Source organism: Toxotes jaculatrix, chromosome 17 (genome assembly GCF_017976425.1).
Source record: "Toxotes jaculatrix isolate fToxJac2 chromosome 17, fToxJac2.pri, whole genome shotgun sequence".
Taxonomy (NCBI): domain Eukaryota; kingdom Metazoa; phylum Chordata; class Actinopteri; family Toxotidae; genus Toxotes; species Toxotes jaculatrix.
The window spans coordinates 4,380,756-4,402,491 of NC_054410.1; the positions used below are offsets into that span (position 1 = coordinate 4,380,756).

Here is a 21,736-nt window from a genome sequence, read left to right on the forward strand (position 1 = left end):
GCAAGTAGCAGAAATATTAGCTGCCTCAAATACCATGAATCTCCTGTGGGTGAATTATCTCAGAGGGAATGTATAATCACTCATTGTTAACACTACCACTATTGTGTGAGCAGTTTCAAGCTATTTGAACTAAGCATTTTTGAAATACTAAGAAAATCCCTATCTGAGATAATCCACAGCGTATGTACGAGTAGTAAAGTCACAGATTATTCTTTAATATGGATTTCTCTCTGGCTGATATGGGTCAAGCAGTTAATGGAAAATACTTTCGGTGACCTGCTTTTGCCTACTTAAGTGCCAGATGGGTGGACTCAACACATACGAGAACCAGTGTCAGAATTTTTATACAGACTAAGGCAAGTATTTCTCTGAGAGTCACTAAAACTCAGATACTACAAAGACTATCTGACAGAGGTCTGTCGTGAAGGCCTGTAAACTTACATGAGGACAGAAGGGTCGCTGCTCTGTCGACTCAGGTGGTAAGACACTGCCACCAAGAGGCCGCAGAAGACAGAAAATAACACAGGGATGTGATGAGGCTCCCAAGTCTCCTGAAACACAAGGAAAGAAAAGGTTTAAGTAGATTTATCATTTTGTTTTTTTCATTTTTCCATCAACTGCAATCAACTGCAATGAATGAGTGAATTTATCATGCATTTTCTGTGTTTCATTGTTTTCAAACATCTTAAATTTTTAATGCTGCTATAATGTTGAGGTCCTCTAATTTCAATCAGAAGTGGCGGTTAAAAAACTGTACTGTTTACCAGCTGCAGAGGACACAGTTTTACAGCATGACTAGACCATTTTTCTGTCGAAGAAGACTTTTGGATCTCAGATGATATCTAGATTAGATTTAGATGCTTAGTTGGCTTCGCTCTCACCTTCAGAGCTCCATAGCAGAAGCCATAAAGCAGAGCGACGGTGACGATGCTACGCAGGGTGCTGTACAGTGCTGACAGCAGGCTTGTGGAGGCTGCAGAGAGCACAGAGAGGATGTCAACAATGAGACCACTCAACCTGACAGGAACTGGGCTGGGCAGAATGCAAATCAGTACTCTGGCCCCTTATGAAGCCTTCCCTATCATAATATATAAGGCGTAAAACCGTCTATGAGTGTCTGTTGTCTCGTGCTATAGAGGTCAAAGTCACCCCTGCAGAGAAGCTGTGCGTCTACAAGTCACTCACCATTGCCCCCGAACACATGGATGTCCAGCTGCTCGAAGAGGTACATTACGAATGTGTTGACTTGTGGCAGTAACCCCACGAAGAAGATGATGGGAAAACACAGAGTGAAAACTACAGGGAGACACACACAAGGTGACAGTGTGATGAAATTAAACTCTGGTCAGTTTATACACTTTTTTTTTTTTTAATCTTAAAATTCTGTAATTTTCCAGACATCAGGTTTCAGATAATACAGACGACAATGGCTTGGAGTTTTTTGTTCTGCATCTTTGACTGTGAGTTACAAATATTATTGGTTCATAATGGTGCACGGTGGCATGTCTCCAGGGGCAACTGCAGCAATAATGTTGATTGCTGTTTGATGAAAGGCAGTGTTAATATTCTCTGAACGAATAAACATTGCTCTTAGAAGAGAGAGTGTGACTCATTTACAGTTTGCAATTTCCAACCATTCTGCGGGATGCTCTACTGATCTTGTTACCGGAACTCAATTTGCCTCTTGTGCTGAGCAAGCAGTTAAAATGTAGTGAATTCTTTCATGCATCTTTTTTGGAAACATGCATGAAAGTGCTGTCAAACACATAAGGATGAGTTTCATTTAAAAAAGAAAATAGTAAGTGCTGTTTTTTTTTTTTTTTAAGAACAATTATTTTTGTTATATATTGTCTTGCTGTGTTTTTTTCTCGGTTTTTCTGTCATTTTATGTCATCATCAGTAATATCACTGCAACATAAATGCCACCGGGGAAATGCGGCTGCCTACAACACTTGGCTGCTGCCTTACCTATGACAAGGTCCCTGGCAGAGGCGAGTACCAGGGAGCTGGTGAGTGCAACTCCATACAGGGTGAAGCGGGATGAAGTGGTCCTCAGACTGCCGTAGTGGAGCAGCCAAATGAGGCCACAGCACAGGCAGAAGTAGACAGGCCGACTGTACGCTATGATACGATTATGGCCCTGCAGGCACAAGGGTATGATGATATAAATGGTTCATTATAGAAACTGTCTCATTGTGGTACAGTGCAGCTCACTATTCAGAACACATACCCTGCATATTAAAATGAGGTGGAAGTTGAAAACACCAAACTGCAAACAGTATTTCTTATAGTATACGATACATTTCAGACAGAAAGTGGCTTTCTGTGTGTCCTCACTGCTTATAACTGCATTCAACAAATTTTATCAGCGGCATAATTCATTAAAATGACCATTCTAATAAGACCATTGTCCCTAAAGAAATTCAATAGCATCAGTGGATATGAGCCATGGGGACAGTGACACAGGTATAAACAGAAATAGAATCGAGTGTAAGGTTTCAAAAGAGAGGGAGAATGCAGGTCTGCTGTGAGCAGGTTTCATTCCAACAGGCTATGAGCTGCCCTGCTTTTTCCCTGAACGGAGCACTGACAGTTTACGCACCAACACTCACATTAAATATACCAGGTTTCTTCAAAATATGCCAACAACGTTATGAAAGAGAAAGGGGAAGAGGTCCTTGAGGTGAGATGAGGTGAGGGAAAAGGGGACGGCGCGAGGGGGAAGAGGTGGAAGGAGAGGGAGAGAAGGGGAGATACAGACAAAGAGTGAGAGAGCGAGATGTGGTCTAAAACTCTGGCCAGCTATTTAAAGCTTGAGTCTGCAGCTGAGTAGGAGCTGCATTAATAAAAGACGCCGTTTCAGAGCAGGCTACTGACGCAAGGGAGGGAGGAACACACAAACTCACAGGGGAAAAGCAACATCATTTGCAACCACAGAGAGACAAAACCCTGAATAATAACTACGGGTCATATTAGAGATGATTTGTCTACCCTCAGTCTAACATTGTAAGTGTTTTTCTGTTGTCTAAATGCTATTTTTTTTTTTTAATTGTGCCCTCCTGACTGTAGGTTGTTCACTGTGTGAGCTATTCAGAAATATAATGATCACTACTCAGAATATGAGCATCAAGGTTAAGACACAAACTCCCCAAACTTTAATGGCACCAAAAGTGTCAGAATGAAAAAATGATTTATGAGCAGTAATTACTTACATGTCGAGGGGAAGAGGAGTCTGGTTGGACACTCTGTCAATAAAGAAAGACACAGCTGAATTCACTAATAATGTCTGCTATTTACCTTTAACTGCAACTGCATTCCTACTTTATTGCAAACGGCTCAGTTGAAGCAAAGAATTAAATCATTTCTGAGCATCAAGAATTCCCTTAAAGGCACAACAAACTTTGAAAAACTGCTATCATGTGTTTCAGCACGGCAGTAAAAAAAAATCAATTGCTTCTTTGTCACAGTGGTTCTCTGTTTCACTTCTTAAGGTCACATCCAACAAAGTTGTGCTGTTAACTCAAGTATTCACCTTTAGTAAGGAATACTGGCAACTTGCAATGACTAGACAGAACTGAAAGACCCAGATGTCGGTGAAGAACCCGTGGACCAGCAGCACCGAACCTAGAAAGGCCACGAGGACAGCCAGAACCACTGCCAGCACGTTCTCCAAAACTTCACGGTTCCTGTAACAACAGAGGACAAGAGTCCGTTCTTGAACATAATGCTCAGTTTCCCTAACGCTTACTGTCACCTTAGGTTTGAAAAACATCATCCAATACCAACAGAAGTGAGAAAAGAAAAAATATTTAATCTAATCTAAAAAATATAGAAAATATATCCGAATAGAGACTCCATCAATAATACAGACAGCATAGTAGCAATCATGTGGTTGTGATAACATTGGTACAACAAAGGTTGTTCTAAAATTAGGCACTAAGACTGGATTTACAAATATCAGTATAAAGAGGAAGACCAAAGTGGGACAAAGTGTTCCAGCTTCTGGGGACAAGAAAAAAATGCTCAGCCATTCTTGGATTTTAGCAGGGAGCATGGAGTGAATGGTTAGTATGTCAAAGGGGCAGGAAGGTAGAACTGAAGAGGTCTGAGATATAAACTGGCACCAAACTATGTAGTTCTTTAAAAAAAAAAAAGAAAAAAGAAAAGAAGAACCTTAAAATCAATTCTAAGTTTCTCTTGGTGCAAGCTTTCTTCTTGGTGCCAGTGAGGAGCCTTGCAGCTGCATTTTGAATGCACTGCAGGCGAGACAAGGCTAAGTGAGCGACTGACTCCAACATAAAGAGAATTACAGTAATCAAGTCTGGAAGAGACAAAAACAAGGACTCCAAATTCTTTAACAAGAGAAATTATTTTAATTTCACACTAGATCTAAAAACAGGGTTGATCTGGTTGTCAAATGAGGACACGAGGACAGCCAGGGGTCCAGTAGTGGTGGTTAATGTGCTGACAGAATCTGTGGAGCCACACAGCTGCATATTATGTGTCTTATGAAGCTGTATGTACTGTAGCTACAAGTTCTGTAACAGAGGAGGGACATTATATTTTCTATTATATAAAAAAATTAAATGCCTAGGACAGGACCTTGTGGTACTCCACATGAGATGGGCGCTGAGGAAAACTCACTTGTCGTTTTAGGCAAGAGGCAAACCCCTGCATTGCATGACCCTGACTGCCATAAACATTTGATACAGTAGAAAAGGCTTCTCAAAAGCACAAGTTTGTGCTTGTAAATTTCAGATGTACACAGACAGTAAGACTGCCTTCTGTTAAATCTCTCCTGAATGTTTTTAAAGCTCAGACAGAAGTGAATACATAAGCCTACATTATCCCATCCAGCTCTTCTGAATAACCTGCCGGGAGATGCTTACAGTTGAGAGACTTTAAAGTGTGACTGATTAATCTTTTAGCAACCTGTTGTACTACGTGTACATCGCTGTCTCATACTTCTGTGCTGCAGCCAGCCTGTCCCTGATTTCAGTGGCACTGAGCTGACTAAATAAATGGTTAATGCTGTGCTGGGTAGAATTTTAATCAGTAGATACACCTGTGTTATTAATCTAAATAATAAACTGGGGAGAGAAAATAGTGTCTCATCTGAGGCTTGCAGAATCAATGTGTTAAATCACTTTTAAAAACATTTCTTTATTAAAATGCTTTTCATGAACACTGTTTTATTTCCAACATGCCCTGTCTGCTTTATTATTATCACTATTATTATTGGAGCAATGAGGTTTGACAAACTGAAAAAGTTATCTCCCAATGCAACATCAGGCCAGCATAACATAAAGCTACCTGGTGCTTTGTTCATATTTATCAAAATAAGATGATAATGATGATGATGATGGTGATGATGATGGTGACGGCTAGCTGTGCAGCACTTACCTGTCAAACAGTGCCAGTAGTGTGAGCCGATCAAAGTGCAGGCCGACCCACAGATAGGGGAGAAGCCACAAGCGGTAATACTGCCTGGCTTTGCCAGAGGCAGCGGTGGCTACAGGGTCCTCCTGGGCCAGTGGTGCGTCCTGGAGTTCGGGGCTTAGATCACCATCCTGCTGCTCTAGCAGCTCTGGGTCCATTGTCAGCAGACGGTTAAGACGGATCTGAGGGAGGGAAATCTGTCTCATGGTCAGTCAAACTTATTTATTCCACATTTTGACCAATGACAGTGTGCTTAATGAAACATGATTAAGAGTAGTAAACATAAATATTAACGTAAAAAGAGAGTGATACAAAAACAAACAAAAAATATAATCAGAAAACCTTTTCTTTAAATAAGATTTGATTTTGGCTGTTACACAGATGAGCCAGATGGATGAAGACATCTTTCTTGCTCAAATAAAACCATTTTATCAGATAGGAACATTGGGTTTTAAAAAAAGAATTTTTTTTTTAATAAATTCAGAAGTGAACTGGTGACCAGTGGAGTAATTCTCAAACTGGTGTAATATTTGTTTTTGGTTTGAGGTAACAAGAAAAGGAAAGTAATAGGAGAAGGGAACTGTTCAAACTAACAGGAATAATATGCAGGAATATGCAAAGCAGACATGCAGAACTGAAAATGTAATGTTCTTTGTCTCTGTATGTCCGCTGTTTCTGTCTGTCAGTTTTCTGCCTTTCTCTGTAAGTCTAGCTCTTTCCTTCACACAAACGCACACACACAATAACAGCAGCTCACTGGCTGGGTACTCACCAGGTCATGAGGGTAAAAGCGAACTGAGGTAGAACTGGAGAGGTGGGAGTCAGTGTCCCTGCAGGGCATTAGACACAATGAGAACACTGATGAGAGAAAAGCATCTGCTACACTTATTGTATTAAATCATGATTCAGTTCCTGGTGACCTCAAACTAAACAGCCTATTGGCTATTTTCTTTCCCTTAGTACTGTACAGTCATGTTTTTATAGAGTTCTGTAAAAAAAAATGTCTCTCACATGCCAATTTGTTTACAGACCACATTTAAAAACAACCAATGTTGACCAAGCATCACTTAAGTATGTATTATGGTCTTCAAATCCTTAAAGGTGGAAGTAGCTACAACATATTTTATCAAATTTGTAAACCTGAATCAAGGAAGCCATCTGGGATATTCAGCATTGAATGAAAGCAGCACTGACTGACACATTTCACCAAAGTGTAGCTATGAAGTCCAGTAAATGTAAATAAATGGTTAGCTGACTAGCTAGCAGACTAATTCAGTTAAGTAACTAACAGTGTACATAACCCTTAGCAATACTACAATCCTCTACTATGTTCATCACCTGACACGATTTACATGCTTCTGCAACAACAACACACAGCTGACCAGATACCGTGTTTAACTATTTAGCAACTGGACAACATCTCAACACCAAATTATATCTATCAGTGATTAAATCAAGAACAATTTAGAACTTAAACATTGTTTGTTTACATTTTACAGAAACAGGTAGGTTGTCAGAGAAAACACAACAAGCTCTTAACAGCAGAAAGAGGTGTAGCTTATCATCTGAAATCCAACTAAACAAATCAGATGATTGTCAGTTTGACACTAACCATATGTTATTGGAGGCTCGTCTGGTTGCAGGTTCAAAGTTGACCAGGGACATGTCACACCCAGCAGCCTCATATAAGGAGGGCGTGAGCTTTCCTGGAAAAACATGACAAAAAGAGAAGAGCACAGTTAGTCCACTGAAATCACAAGCAAAGCTTCACTTTGTCTGTGGGAATAATTTCATTAAACTAGATGTTTGCACGCAGGGAATTAGATGCTTTGGCAATATTGCTGTGTTCACCTGAGCTAATGGGATTACTGAGTGAATGTGCCCCCTCCCAAAGAGGCTATAAGCAAGTCAGTCATTTCCTGCTTGTCTTGAAAAGCAGTCAGCTTGTTCCCATTGTACCTCTGTGGAGATTTATTTCATTTTATCCTGTGATGAGGTATGAAAGTGGGATATAAATGTAGTGGCTATGAAGCTCAACCACTGAAGTAAGACAAAAAGCCTTGATGGAAAGGCTTATTTCAAGGGAGTCCACAAATCCTACACATAGTATCTCACGGATTATGAGAATAACTCAAGTAAAGTTGTTCTCTTCTGTCATTTTTTCCACTTCCAGTGAATGTACAGTACAGATTTCTAGAATTCCTAAAACACTGCATGAGTCCTCACAGTACAGGAGGATATAAAAATATTGCTACAGTAATACCATTCCCACTCAGGTTAAAGTGACCTTGATTACAATCAAAACTTTGTTTTTGTTTTTAATAATATGGTTACTAGGTAATGATGGGAAAAGTTAGAAAAAGAAAGCAAAACTCTAACTCTATACATGAACCAGAAGAAAATATGCTGCACAGGTAAGACTGAACTAACAATCATGGCAAGAAGAGACAGAATAAGATAATAAAATATTTTTTGGTACATTTTCCTCTTGCAGTTTTTTTTCCTTTGTTTCTGTTGCTAGGGATGTTTGTGCAACAAAAACTGCACTTTCAGGAATTTGTTAGGGCACTTCTATTTATTTAATGATATTTGAGGCATGACCCATTGTGCAATGCATTTCTTATGAGGAAATCCTCAGAGAACAACAGGAAAATATTTTCTTAAGATGCTTTATGTAATTGGGGGCAGATGGTCAGTAACGCCATGTTCTCATGATCACATTTACATCAGTGGTGCATGAAAACTGAGACTCTGTCGAAGAAGGTAAGTCACATACAGACAGACAAGAATTATTAATGCTGTGAGATTACAAGCACATAAACACACTCCGCCAAGACCACCAAGTGTCTCATAACACCAATCCGGTCCAAGCCAAATTATGAGTAGGAGTAGTAATCCATTTACCACTGGTTCAGAGGAAGGGCGTCACACAGCTGTTACAAAACCTGCACTTTTCACAGTTCTGTTCACTGACACTCAAGGGAAATCAGCAAAACTTGCTTATCTATATGCACCAACAGCAATCAGTGACACTGAGTGTCAGCACCGTCCACCTGCAAGTGAGGCCACAGTATTGGCTACAGACACAACACCACAAACAGATAAATGGAGCATGGATAACAGTGCTCCGCTATGATGGACCGCAACGGTCATATCTGTGACCAGCTCCCTTAAAGCAATTCCAAACTATCAAAGCCACTGAAGCAACTTTCTAACCAAAGCATATAAAACCAGAACAACACAGTCAAAACAAGAGGTGTATGACAAGTGATTCAAATCTGCCATATGGATCCACCTGCCCACAAACTACAAGTGCAGCACTCTTCCATGAGAAACTCCTTTATCGTAACATCTCAGCTCTCTTAGTTCGCTCCCTACCAAAGTCATCCTGCAAGCTGGTAGCGCCAACGGTTGAGGCCTTGTCCTGAGAACCCTCCAGGTGTGTGCTTCCATTCCTGGCCAGCAGGGAGGCGCTTGCGCTCAGCACGGTCACCTGGGACGGGGTTCTGGATGGCTGACTTTTCACCTGGGAAGTTGAAGGCTGGGAGGCCTGGCTGAGAGCCTCCTGAAGACTGTTGGGGGAGAAGGGAGAAGGGGGGGAAATGAGAAGCGGTGGAGGACAGGGGAGCACTGCTCATACACAACATCATCACAGGGGAAGGAAGACGAGACAGGTAATTTCACAATAAAAGGATTGCAGGTGGTGGGATGCACACACTGCTGCCATAGTGGAGGCACCATACACGGATGAGATTTGTGACACTGAGTGTAAAGCCTGGACATGAAATGATTAGGAAACCTTTTCTGATGCTTCTAAAATATAAAAGCAGATATAAATCATTGCAAAAGTCACTTAGCTCTTCACACGTTCGATTAGAATGTGTTCTAAAAAATCTACCCAGAGTGTATATCCCCTCAAATTTTTGATGGCACTAATCCTCAGTGATGCTGATAAATTCCATCACTACTGGATCAGTGAATTCAGAGTAGTATTACACAGATCTCTTCCTCTCTAAAATGATTGTATGAAGTTTATTTTAAGTTGTCATAACGGTGGAAAACTATGTGACACAGCATAAGGTGTCCAGTGCACCAATAGGAACGTCCAAAAAGTAAAGGGAGTGAAGGGACAGGGGAGGATGGGGAGATCAGTGGAAGAGGGAGCATCTTGCATTTTGCAAGCTTATTGACCCCTGGCAGACTGCACATTTGTTTTCCTTGCTAAACATTTTTCAAGGCTCAGCATTTAGAAATGTGACTTTGTCAGATACATGTAGGAAAACGTAGAGCCTTGGCTAGAGGTGAAGAGCTATTGGCAGTTGTACAACAAAACTGGAGGAGTTATACAAACCTGAGAGGATCCAGATATACTGTCTATCCACAGCATAAGACCAGTGGAACATAAACACTGAGCTTTCAATATTATTTTACAGTGCTGTCACTTCACACGCAGTGATCAAATGGGTTTTTGAGATATAACTCTGAGGAATTTTTATTTTTAAATTCACAGGAAGGGACACACACAAGCTGCTGCCTGTGACCTTTCAGTTATGGCATGGTCACTCTAATCAGACTACAACCTCAGGGGTGACTGTTCATTTTGAAGTGTTCTGCAGCACAGTGGTCATGTCAGGTCATTGCCACCTTGGACAGAAAAAATGACAACACAGCTCTGTCCAAAGAGGTCTGACATAAAGTTGGTAAAAGGATTGATAAGGGTGCTGGAGACACTCCTCATTTTACACTACTCTGAACTGGTGCAGTGAGGCATCAACAAAACATTCGAACGGCAGGAAAAATTGTCAGACACCATTACAAATTTGTGAAAATCTGTTAAAAGAAAATCACTAGTGGAAAACAAAGTACCTTTCTCCTGTGCGTTATAGTGTCGACCTTATGTGTAACTGGTGTAAAAAGATGCGCTCTTAAAAATGCACTGAGGAGCAGCTAGGAACTCTCACAGTTAAAAACAACAAAAACACATTAAATTCCTGTGGGGGAAGACTGTGGACTTAAACCTTAGATTTTTTTAAATGATCAATATCATCTTCATCTCTCTCCTTAGAAAGGTCGCTCGAAAGGGCGAAGCAATGTGATACAGCAAGACGTCTGTATTAATGAACGAATCATGCACAGTTCTGAGAGGAGACGGTATGTTAGCCAAGTAGATTAGTTAGACCTTGTGCTTTTGAGTTTGTAAGGACTCCATTCTTTGATCCATGCCCAAAAAGTGGAATTTAAAAGATTAGATGGTATGATAACAGGATGAAAAGAGTGAGGTCTTGAGATAAGGAGGACCAGAGACATCACATGCAGAGTGGAGACACCCATCCAGTGATAGATGATATCTTGCTTGATGTCATGCACAGCGGAAGACGCAAATTGGTGTTGATGTGGGACAGGAAAGAGCGGCACCTGGTAACATGCTCACACCAGGCAACACAACGACAGAGATGACTCCCTGCTCCGTGCACGGCGTACCTGAGAGGAGATCCAATGAGAGAGGTGGGTGGGGTGGAGTTACTCCCTGCGTTGTGTCGCCGCCGCACTGCCTGCCGACGAAACGTGCTACGCTCACGCCGAAATATGACCGTCTCCTCGCTCCCTGGGGCTGTTATGGTGAGAGACATCATTGGCCAGTCAGATTGGATGTTTGCTTTTTTTTTTTTTGAGAGCTTTATGTGGACACTAGTAGGATGTGATGTTCCCTTATGTTATGCTGGGGCTCTGCTACGTTTCAAAGACAAAGCAACAACAATTATAAGAAACTGCTGCGTGAACTTCAGACTACTAATGAGGAGTTTCACTCCAAAGTGAGGGCAGCAATTTAAAAACAGACATCCACTACAACAAGACTGACAGAACAACACTGAAACACAGTGTAGTGGTGGCCTAGCAGTTGTGTTATGACATCCGTGATTTCAGTGCAGCTGGGGACCTTTGTTGCATCTCATGCCCCTCCCTCTTATTACAGCCTGTCTCTAAATCTTCTGCTACTATCTCCCCCTCTGCTGTTATTATCTGGTGTTGAGCAAAGGTTTCAGAGTCTCACTGTAATGACATTAACATTTGGGCAGTCTGGAGAAGAGCTAGTGGAACACGACTGTAAGTAGAAGAAAAACAAATATGTATGCGGGTGAGATCCAGTGCATTTAGTTCTCATTTCATTCTTGTAATAAAACCACTAAAAGGCTGCAAAATGAATCAACAGTGTGTATCTGATGTGAGATAACTCTAGCTAAATTTAGTTAACATTAGCCACAGTAAAGTGAGAGTGAAGTGATAAAATCCTGAAAAAGTGTATTAAATTAAGGAGGGGTGGATTTGCTTACCATTTATTTTGTATGAGAAAGAACATGCTATTTATTCACTAAAGATATACTTAAGCTTGCTGCAAATAATCCCATGTGGTTTAAGAATGAGCATACAAACATTTCCCATGTCCAACAAATTCCCACCAATAACCAGCACTGACAACTTCAAGTCAGGGAAACTTTTTACCAACCAGCTAATGCTATGTTAGATTTTAATGTCAGCGAATGCAACCATGTGTTTGACCTCGCTGGCTCAGGCTCAGGAGGTAAATAAATAAATGAATGAAATCAAGCAAGTCCGCGGGGATCCGACGAGAATTACTAATTATTAGATGTTTCTGGACAACAGCTGGCATGTCCAAGCATATCCTGCCTCTAATATTGTATATCCCAGGAGGTGAACACTCGAGAAAGCTAAGAAACAATAAGTGCCAACATCATAAAACATGCTCACAACACACAAACGCCAAAGAATAAGAATCAGGACAGATAAGAACTCAGTAAAATGCAAGATATTAGCCTGAAAGGTTGAAGAATGTGGGGGAGGGAACGTCTATTAGACACAGTGTGTATGACACTAATAAGAGAGCTGCTGTTTGTCTAACCTCAGCACAAAGCACACACTGTGCCATCATGCTAATAGTGATCTACACAGGGAACACTATGCTTGGGTCAGGATTGTCACTCCATGGAAACTCACCATGGTTACACTGAATGAGCAAGGCAGACAATATGCCCTATGCAGCCACACACACGCAGGCGCGCGCTCTCTCTCACATACACTCACACTCACACACACACACACACACACACACAAAAAGAAGTCTAACGTCTGGAGGAGTACACCCAAAACTTTCTCAATTTTGTGAGTTCTATCATTACGCTCCTGCTAGAGCCTGAGGGAACCTGTGAAGTGAGCATGATATCTGACTTCCACTCAATGTAATATACATCCAAAGCATCATCATTCAGTTATTGCTTAAACAATCCCAATCTGAAAAAAGAAAAACAAACAAACCTAGACAAATAATAGTGCCTGTATTCTGTCAGGGACCATATCAGTGCAACAGAGTTCTGCTGATAATTTAATAACCAAGTTGGGTAATCTGCACCTTTGAATGTGGACAGGGTTGAACACAACCTTTCTTGTGATTCATGTCACTACACTGACAAAAAAATGTGCAGTAGTCATCAAAACGGTGGTAGTAAACCAGACAGAATGCAATGTGTACAGTATGTTAGAGCGCTGTGTGTGGTACATACCCCGCAGGGAAGCAGCAGCGGCATCCTGAGGCTCAGTAAAAGCTGCCTGGTTGGGCAGACTGTTTCTGGAGCGGGTCACTGACTCCAGCTGGGAGGCCCGACCCAGCAGGGATGCCGCATCAAGGACTTCCCCTTCTTTGGCTTCCAGGTCCGACTTGGAGGTGGTAAGGGGCCGAGGCCCAGCTGGAGCTCCTAGGCGGCTGGGATCATTAAGGCAGGCAGCCGTACCACTGTCCAAACTTAACACTCTGGCATGCGTTTTGGCACTGCCTGTGCTGGGTGTCCGGCGGGATGTGCGCCGTTTCCCTCCGGTTCGAACTCCCGCCTCAGATCCTGCCGCAGCTTTTACCGTGGAGGAGCAGGAGGCTGCACTGGCTGCAGTGTGCTTGGCTTTCAGGGCCCTGTAGCGGCCCTCTGGTGAGTGGCAGGAGCGGGAGGTCGTACTAGATGAGCTGTCTGTGCTTAGGTGGTGGGTGGAGTGGAGACTGGAGGCACAGCTGAGTTCACTCTGATCACTGGAGTCCTCCTCTCCACCCCCGGTAAACACAGCACTACAAGGCTTGGCCATGCCACGTAAAGATATGTAGTCCCGGTGACGGCTGGCATCAAAGCTGCTTGCCCTTTTCTTGCCAGTCCGCCGGCGACCACTGCGCCCTGTCGACAGGGAAGAAGTTCTCTGAACAATGTTGGCTGACTTTGGTTGAATGTCGACTTTCGCCTGTTCCTGCTCCGTGCAAGCAACACCTGTTGAGCCATCAGCACTGGTCCTGAGGCCAGGCTCGTCTTGGCACCTGCCAGGGTCTACCTGCTCTTGGGTTGCAGAAGACGATGTTTCAGCAGGTTGTTTAGCAGTCAGCTCATTGGCATGAGGGTTCTTATTGGCTTCCCTGGAGGGAAGGTTGCTGAGACCTCGAGAGCTAACACTGCCGAGGCTCGTAGTCCTACCATCTGCAAGAGCAGAAACATCTCCTTTGTCCCGCGCACGTTCATCCCCTGAAAGCGAGAGCAGGCTCTCCACATGTGTAGAGCTGGTCTGCTCACTGTGAAAGCTGCTGACAGTGCTGTTGGTGTCCCTGTCTGTACCACTGCAGTAGCTCTCAGTGGAGCCACTACTGCGAGTACTCAGGCTCCTCAGGCTATCAGCACTGCGCTCCCCTCCCTGGGACTTTCCTCCTACACCAGAGCCTTTCCCACCACCACCCACCTCCACCTGGTACAGTCCTGAGCTGCCTTCCCCTGCCTCCCTGGAGGCTGAGCGAGCAACTCTTCGTTGTTCTTTGTGCCTGTAACACTCTATTCCAGAGGTGGAGGGCACAGCTTGATCCTGCTGGTAGACCCGCTCGGCTCCCTCTCTGTCACACACCCCTGGCCTGTGTGGTCTGGCAGCCTCCAGCTCACACACAGGGTCGAGGCCACCTCTTCTGGGTGGAGGGTACAGAGCAAAGTCTGGTAGACACGGGTCAGGGAAAGCAGAGCCGGCTGAGCTAGAGGTCCGAGGCAGGCCCCGAGAACGGAGCTCCTTCCTAAAGGTCTGAGATTGCATGGATGCATGAGTGGTCACCTCTGTGTCACAGGAGGAGTGTGACAAGCTGAAGTGATAAGCAGCAGAGTTACAGATATCAGCAGGCTCCCTGGACAGCTCTGAGGGACACAAGGAGGTTGACGGCTGCAAGGAGGCGAAGGAGTCATTGGGAACAAGGCAGTACATCTTCGTGTCTGACAGCAGATCTAAATGGACACCAAGAAATTACAAACAATAAGGAGGGTGTTAAAATGTCACAGTCATTAACACAAAACAGCTTTATGCTTATGTGTGAATTCCAATTATGTTTACCATGGTCATGACTGCAGCTCTCAACAAGAGTCAAACTCATGTCATCTGAGGTCTTTCCCACATCTCCTGCAAAGATAGGAAGAAACCAATTAAAGGATGACAGGTTTGGTCAATTATTAATACATTCACAACCACTATCCCTGGGCACCCACACATGACTGGCCTCCACAGAGGATAAAGAAACAGATATCCCTGCCATCTTCTAAGAAATACTGGTTCTGAGAAGTGGCCTTGGTTGTATACCTGGAACAACTTAAAGAGGTATGAGCTGTCCTGAACAGATTTCTTGAATGCCCTGATGGCTGCACGAGATAACCTTCAAACAAAGATGTGACAAGATGCGTTCAGACTGAACTTTGCAATCAGCCTTCCTCGAATTCTGCAAGTCTTGTTCAGAGTGGTCATACTTAGTGGGAGTTTGTGATGGACAGTCTGACTACTGAACCCTTGATGGGAAGAAGATTAAAAAGCTAAACCCCAGCAGAGGCCTTGTCCCATTTCAGACCACTTCCTGTCATCATAACTGCCAGCTAATTAGAATGGCATTGAACAGACTCACTGAATTATTCAGATGACACAGACGCCTTACTCCAACACCCGCTACAATGGACCCAAGGCAAAGCTACAAGTTCATTTATTGTCTTCTTCTCAGTATTCCAGTAAAGAGTTCTTGGACAATGACTCCCATGCTGCGTCTTACAGTGGATTACTCCCCCCCCCCCTCACCACACACACTCAGCAGTGCCTGTCTAAAGCTGCCTCATCTTGGTGTGACTGTTGAGGTCAGGGCAATGCTGAGTCAGACTACATCTCCTGGGCAGCTGGGGTGATCATGGTCAGATATGTGATTCTAAAAATAGACAATGCATCGCAGGGTGGCAAGGAAGATGTGTAATGTTACACAGGCACAGAGCACAATGTCTCCTAAAATGATTTTAATATACATGATAAGGTAGTGGGTGATTACAGTTACCTTTGGCAGCTGTTGCTCTTCCATGGGTGGACGCAATCTGAAATGTGAATAAAAAGATGGTCCTGATATCAAAAGCAAATTTCTGTAGCACAGTGTTCATAAAAGCAAACTGACAAATGTGTGTGATCATTAAAGAATACAACATCCCAAAGAAGACACTATATTTGTGTATTACAAACAGCCGGCGCCTCTTCACTGTCACCGCAGAGAAAAGTTTTGGCTTTCCTTTACACTCGGTACACAGCAGCTGAGCAGAACATGCTGGCTGATTAGCAACTCAAGGACACACAGTACAAAGACACGGCACCCATGAGGATTCAGAGGTTAAATATATCTCACAGAATAAAACGGCTAAATAACTTTGAATATTAAAGGAGATATCTGCTGACAACAAGCTATGTGAGGATCATACCTAATGAAAACTCCCCACACACATATAGACACACGCACACACGCAGCTCCTTCTTCTAGTCCAGCATTTATAAAAGTCAAATCATTTTAAACTTGTACTTTTCCTCCTTAGGTTTCTCTTGGCTATTTATGTGCACATTAGATGTGTTACAGTAAGCACAGAGCACATGACACTAAAATGGGAGGAGGTTTAAAAGCTGTCAGAACTCAGGGCGTTATGCTTGCTTGTGAGAAGATTAAACACTGTTCCCAGAGAACAGTGTTTAACACGGGTCACAGCAGTTTACTGATCATTTATCACTTGTAACACAAGTGATTTACAAAACAATGTTGTGAATAAACCAGTGACATCAATTAGTGAAGGTTTCGGATGATGATGTAGTTAAGTCTGAAACGGAGAAACAGTTTTTTGTTCAAAAGCAAACACACATTAATTTGAACATTAGTATGTATGAAGTCAAGTCAGTTCTATTTATAAACCGTAGTCCACTATTTATTTATCACAGATCTAGAAGCCCGAACAAACAGATTTTTCACATTTACATTTATACAAGACACACTGATAATTTACAAGGTTTTAGGAGGAAGGAAATGCACTTGACACAATGTATTTTGGTGCCTTTAAATAGGGAGTCATTTTATTTTGAGTAAGTCAAATAAGATTACTGATATCATATTTATGCTTACTTGCCTACACTTCCTACAAAGAAGGAAAGGAGGGGATGGGTCTTACAATCAGGGTCCATTTTATATTCAGTCCAGTACGGTATGCAGCTTGCAGCAAACCAGTGCCCTGCTTACCTGCTGGTTCGACTCCATCCCAATATAGGAGTTCCTGGAACTGCAGTCCACTGGCGGAGTCTCTTGCCTGATGAAGTCTGCCATCTCAATACCCCCACCAGGGTCCCTGTACCAATACACAAACACATGCACACATTTGTACTACAAGTACAGGCACAGAGCTCTCCCTCCCTTGAATCTGAATGGATGGTCGAGAGCGAAACGCGCCATTCATCCTGCTCAGATCACTGGTACTCAGCTCTGCTAAATGTCACTCATTTGCTTCCCTTCAATCAGTCAAACTGACTCAATCTAACGGAAAAAAAAATCATGTAACTTTATCAAACAGGACTCTATTTGACATCCTTTATATGGGCTTTGAAACTCAACTGAAGGAGCAAAAACAGATGAAAGCATCCATGTAGATTTTCTCCAAGCCTATATTTAGCCCGGACGTGCTTGTTTAACCAGTTGGTATGTTGAAACAAATAACTTGCCAGGGATTGTCTATAAATCATTTCCATATGCCAAAAATGTTTCATAACGGGTCAAACCACAACACAAACACTCCGAGTAACGAACTACAACATGTAGTGCGGATGAACGGAGACTGGAAAAAGGACCAGTAAGGGGAAATGAGTGGGTGGTGGCACAACAACACCTTAATCAACTTCAGCTCGGCCTGTCTTCTCTACTGTAAACTCAAACAACCTGGAATGTAACTCCAGATGTGTGGGCAAAGCTGCGACTGTGACTGCTCCTGTGGTCGAGAGCTCTCATTTTTCTTGTTGCCTTTCCCCTCTCTCAGCGTCCTGCTAAGCACTCCCTCTGGAATGTGACTATGAGTCACCTCTTCGAGTCATGGGCAGTAAAACGCTAGAACCTTTCTGGGTTTTGTTCCCTCTGAATAAGAGTTAGCCTCTTTACAAAAAAAACCAAAAACCCATAAGGCTTATACTTTGTAATATGAAACAGTACTCGTTATTTCATGGTAACTGATCAACGTAAATTACTTTTTCAACTTGAGTAATTCATTATCAGTTGTTAATGTTATTTAACAACTGATACACTGAGTCCTGCAAAATAATGACCATACTAAACATAACCCCCATACTAATGAGGTCATTAATTACCCTAATTTAGGTATTAATTAGCACATATTTCACTGTCATCATACTTGTCTTTTATAATAAATGGGTTGCATATTGAACTGTGTGTCTTTGTGCATTAGAATATTATGTGTTTCAAGAAAATCAAGAAAACGAAAGAACAGTTTTGTCCAATTAGGATATTAATATTTTAAGTTTGATTTTTACTGGTGCCAGTTAACTGATGAGCAACCCTGACACATTTACACTGATAGTGTTAAATGTTAATGTTGATTCGTTCTGTCATGTAATACACTGTGAGTTCATATTCATGTGTCTACACACACACGATACATGTTCCTGCCGACAGCTGTGCACTACAGTACAATCACTGGTCTACAGGTGTTGGTAACACACCAACAAACACAGCAGTGGGCCAGCAAATGTTTTATGGGGAAGGAAATGCATTTGTTTGGCCTTAAGGATACACAGTGTGTGTTTTGGTGAGAAACACTGAATGTAAACAGCGCTTCTGTTTGCTTACAAGAGAACCCCACAGGGCATAATATAAATGTGAACAGCTTTCAGTGTCAAAACCGAGCATTAATCTTGCAGTGTATTTCAAAACAAAGCCTGACAACACACTCTTTAGCACAAGCCATAGAGTGGATAAAATCAAACGCAATTCAACAAGTAAATATCTGATCACTTTAAAAGTAATTTTCCCTGGGGTCCCCTGGAGTTTCTGCTCGCATGGAGTGTATCATCTAAAAACTTTCATTACCTAAAATGTTTGTTACATTTGATTCCTCTGTTCTCATGGAGTAAAAATAAAAATTTGACTAAAATTTCTTTCCTTTCTGTTACTGCTGCTGTTACCGCTGGGCGTGACTTGCCCTGTCTGGAAGCTTTTAAAGCAATATACTGATTCTCCTTGCAGCACCCTATGTCTTTTCACATGTCCCCAATAGATGACTAGACCTTTGACCTCAGCTCTGATAGACAACTCCAGATTACATCACCTTTAAATGACTCAATTCATTCCACACCATGCTCCATGTGACCACTTATCAGGAAGCATGACGTCCTCTACCTATTACACAATACTCCTACATGATCTTTGCAGAATATTTCGTCTGCTTCAGCATCTGAGCAGCTTAGTCACACTCATGGAGGGTCTTTGTCCAACATCTCCTGATAGCACATCCACCATCAGGCCATGTAAGACGTTAACTTACCCTGGGCCGTTGCTGTCCTCCCGACGGGTAACACCTCCATCATTAGCCCCCTCAGTGCCACCTCTACTGCCCTGACTCTCCTTGGACTGGTGCTCCACCACCTCCCCCTCATCCAGTGCATGGTGGAGGCGGTAATTCACCGTCTTCAGCAGCAGAAACATGGCAGCGATCACTCCACAGTAGATTCCCACTATCACCATGGTTGGCGGCAGGGCCTGAGTTTAGAAGAAGCAGAAATTAACTTATACAGGGTAACTGATGCTGTAGAAGGAGCAGGTTGATGGTTTAATTGTGCTATGATTTATGTTTCTCTGCTTTTTGCTTTCTTTATATATTTCAAGGGCCAAGGTGTGTATTGTAATGTCATATATTATTGTCCAAGTCTGTACTTCAATAATAAAAGGAGAAATGCATTTTTAAAAGGCCCTCACTGTTTTTTAACAACTGCTTTTATCCAAAATGACAACAGATAGGCAGATTAACAATGTCTTGGTGAAGGACATTCTGTCATAATGAGTGACAGCTGACATATCAAGTGCAATGGTAAGCTGTTTAATCAGTTTTTGTTTTTTGTTTTTTCCAAGCAGTCTTCTAAAAGAGAAGATTTGCTGCTTTTCTTGTCATATAGTTGTTGTAAATTCAATATCTGGGTTTTATTGTGTTTTTTTGGACTTCAAGTCAAACAAGGAATTTGAAAACATCACCTTCACCTCAGGTAATAACAAGAATCAAACCTGTGAACTGCAACCAACTATTGCACAGACAAAAGCTGAAAAAATAGATTAACAGATTATTGCAAACATTACACCAGTTATTTATGATGCACAGTGGCAGAATGTTTTAAAAGCTGCTGCATTCAATGGAAATGTTAATATATCTTTTAGTGGAGCAGCTGCTACGGTGCCCATCATCTGACACCTGTATGTTTACCACAAGGTGTCTGAGCTCCAGCTACTGCGTCTCTGTTGTCCTTGAGACATGCCCCCCTGCATCTGTTTGCCACAGGTTAGAGTGGTTCTGCTGTTTGTAATAACTGCAGAGTATAAACCACAGGCCTGACAAACCTATTTCCACTCCAGGAATAGAACGGAAACCACAAACCGATATGAAACATCAGCTTCTCAATATAGAAGTTAGTATACTTAGCAAACGACCATTTCCTGGCATGAGAACATTTACAGAAAAACACTATGATTCACTGACATTTGAACCTGTTCTGTGGCCAGTCTGGATTTAGACTGTTTGATTAAGTGTTGAAATTATTTTACAAAATGAATCCAAAAATAAATCACATGCACAAAGTGGACTGACACTGAGTGTGTGAAGTTCTTTTTGGACAGTTTAGAGGGCAAGAGTGCACACAAACGGTAAAACAAAGACCCCCTGGGACAAATGAGCTGCACAAACAGCCAGCCAGTTATCTGAGTGCGTTTCTCGGACATTAAAATTGCCAGATTGCTGTTACATCCTTGTCAGCTGTGCTCTTGCAGTCACAGCTGGTCGCTTCCGAAAACTGGTGATACCGCAAACCACAACCGACAGGAGGAAAACAAGTAGATAACAGGGGGGAAGGGAACACTGAATTCACTGATTACACTGATTGGTACTGTGTAGTCGACTGTTAAAATCCTAACGAATCTGGAGCACAGCGATAAAAACACTGAATTTAAACAAAAGGGCATTCTGGTCCAATCTAGTTGGTGGATGTGACACTGAAAAGACAAGGCATTTAAACACTATTCTGTCCATTTCTTCACCCGAATATGGTTTATCTACCAATAAATCCGACAATTTGGTGGTTTTGTAGACTATTTTAAGTGTAGTAGAGCTATCCCTTCACTTTAATGAGACAGTACATTGTCTCCGCTCCAGATAATAGACCGAGACCGAGCGTTAGTACCCTGTGGCAGCTAACCTAACGGACACTTGCTTTGGTAACTTACGCCGTCGGTGACAGTTAACGACAAATACATCGAGGTAATAAGGTGGTAAAAAAACAACAACAAAACACACACACAACAGCACCGCTCACCATGTAAAGTGTGAAGGGGAAACATAGCAGAAACAGCCAGATGTAGAGATGTAACGCGTTGACGAAGGTATTCTGATCGGGGTCGTAGTACCATCCGCCTGTGATTGAAGCCCAGACCCCCTGCCTCAGGATCTGTAGAGTCTGCGACCCCATGTTGCTTTATCCCCTCCGACGAATCCGAATGGAACCGACCGACGGAACAACCGGGGTGACACGCTGGCTAGTGGTCGCCGAACATGACAAACGGTACACTGTTTTCAGACACTGGCCTGAAAATCCCCTCTGCAGCCATCTTCTCTACAGCTAGCCAGCCAGCTGGGGCACTGTTTTCAGTCCTCCACTGAGGAGACTCGTATCCCACCAC

General features: G+C 42.6%; 1 protein-coding gene across 6 annotated transcripts in view; it reads right to left on the reverse strand.

Moving 5' to 3' along the window:
* The window catches only part of pcnx1 (pecanex 1), a 30,740-nt gene extending 9,059 nt beyond the window's left edge, over positions 1–21,681 (reverse strand). For 2 of the 6 annotated variants that reach the window (XM_041060030.1, XM_041060028.1), the window contains exons 1-17: positions 21,373–21,681; positions 19,341–19,555; positions 17,036–17,141; positions 15,824–15,860; positions 14,851–14,916; positions 13,017–14,744; positions 10,921–11,050; positions 8,818–9,011; positions 7,052–7,145; positions 6,212–6,269; positions 5,404–5,621; positions 3,533–3,686; positions 3,213–3,245; positions 1,969–2,140; positions 1,186–1,296; positions 882–973; positions 442–551 (exon numbers count right to left, since the gene is read on the reverse strand). In XM_041060030.1, coding sequence (XP_040915964.1) covers positions 442–551; positions 882–973; positions 1,186–1,296; positions 1,969–2,140; positions 3,213–3,245; positions 3,533–3,686; positions 5,404–5,621; positions 6,212–6,269; positions 7,052–7,145; positions 8,818–9,011; positions 10,921–11,050; positions 13,017–14,744; positions 14,851–14,916; positions 15,824–15,860; positions 17,036–17,141; positions 19,341–19,555; positions 21,373–21,525 — 3,671 coding nt within the window. In that variant the 5' untranslated portion in view covers positions 21,526–21,681. Of the gene's footprint in view, positions 1–441; positions 552–881; positions 974–1,185; positions 1,297–1,968; positions 2,141–3,212; positions 3,246–3,532; positions 3,687–5,403; positions 5,637–6,211; positions 6,270–7,051; positions 7,146–8,817; positions 9,012–10,920; positions 11,051–13,016; positions 14,745–14,850; positions 14,917–15,823; positions 15,861–17,035; positions 17,142–19,340; positions 19,556–21,372 lie in introns of all 6 variants that reach the window. The other 4 variants (XM_041060029.1, XM_041060026.1, XM_041060032.1 and 1 more) reach the window with 3 other exon arrangements.
* Between the last annotated feature and the right edge of the window lie 55 nt (positions 21,682–21,736).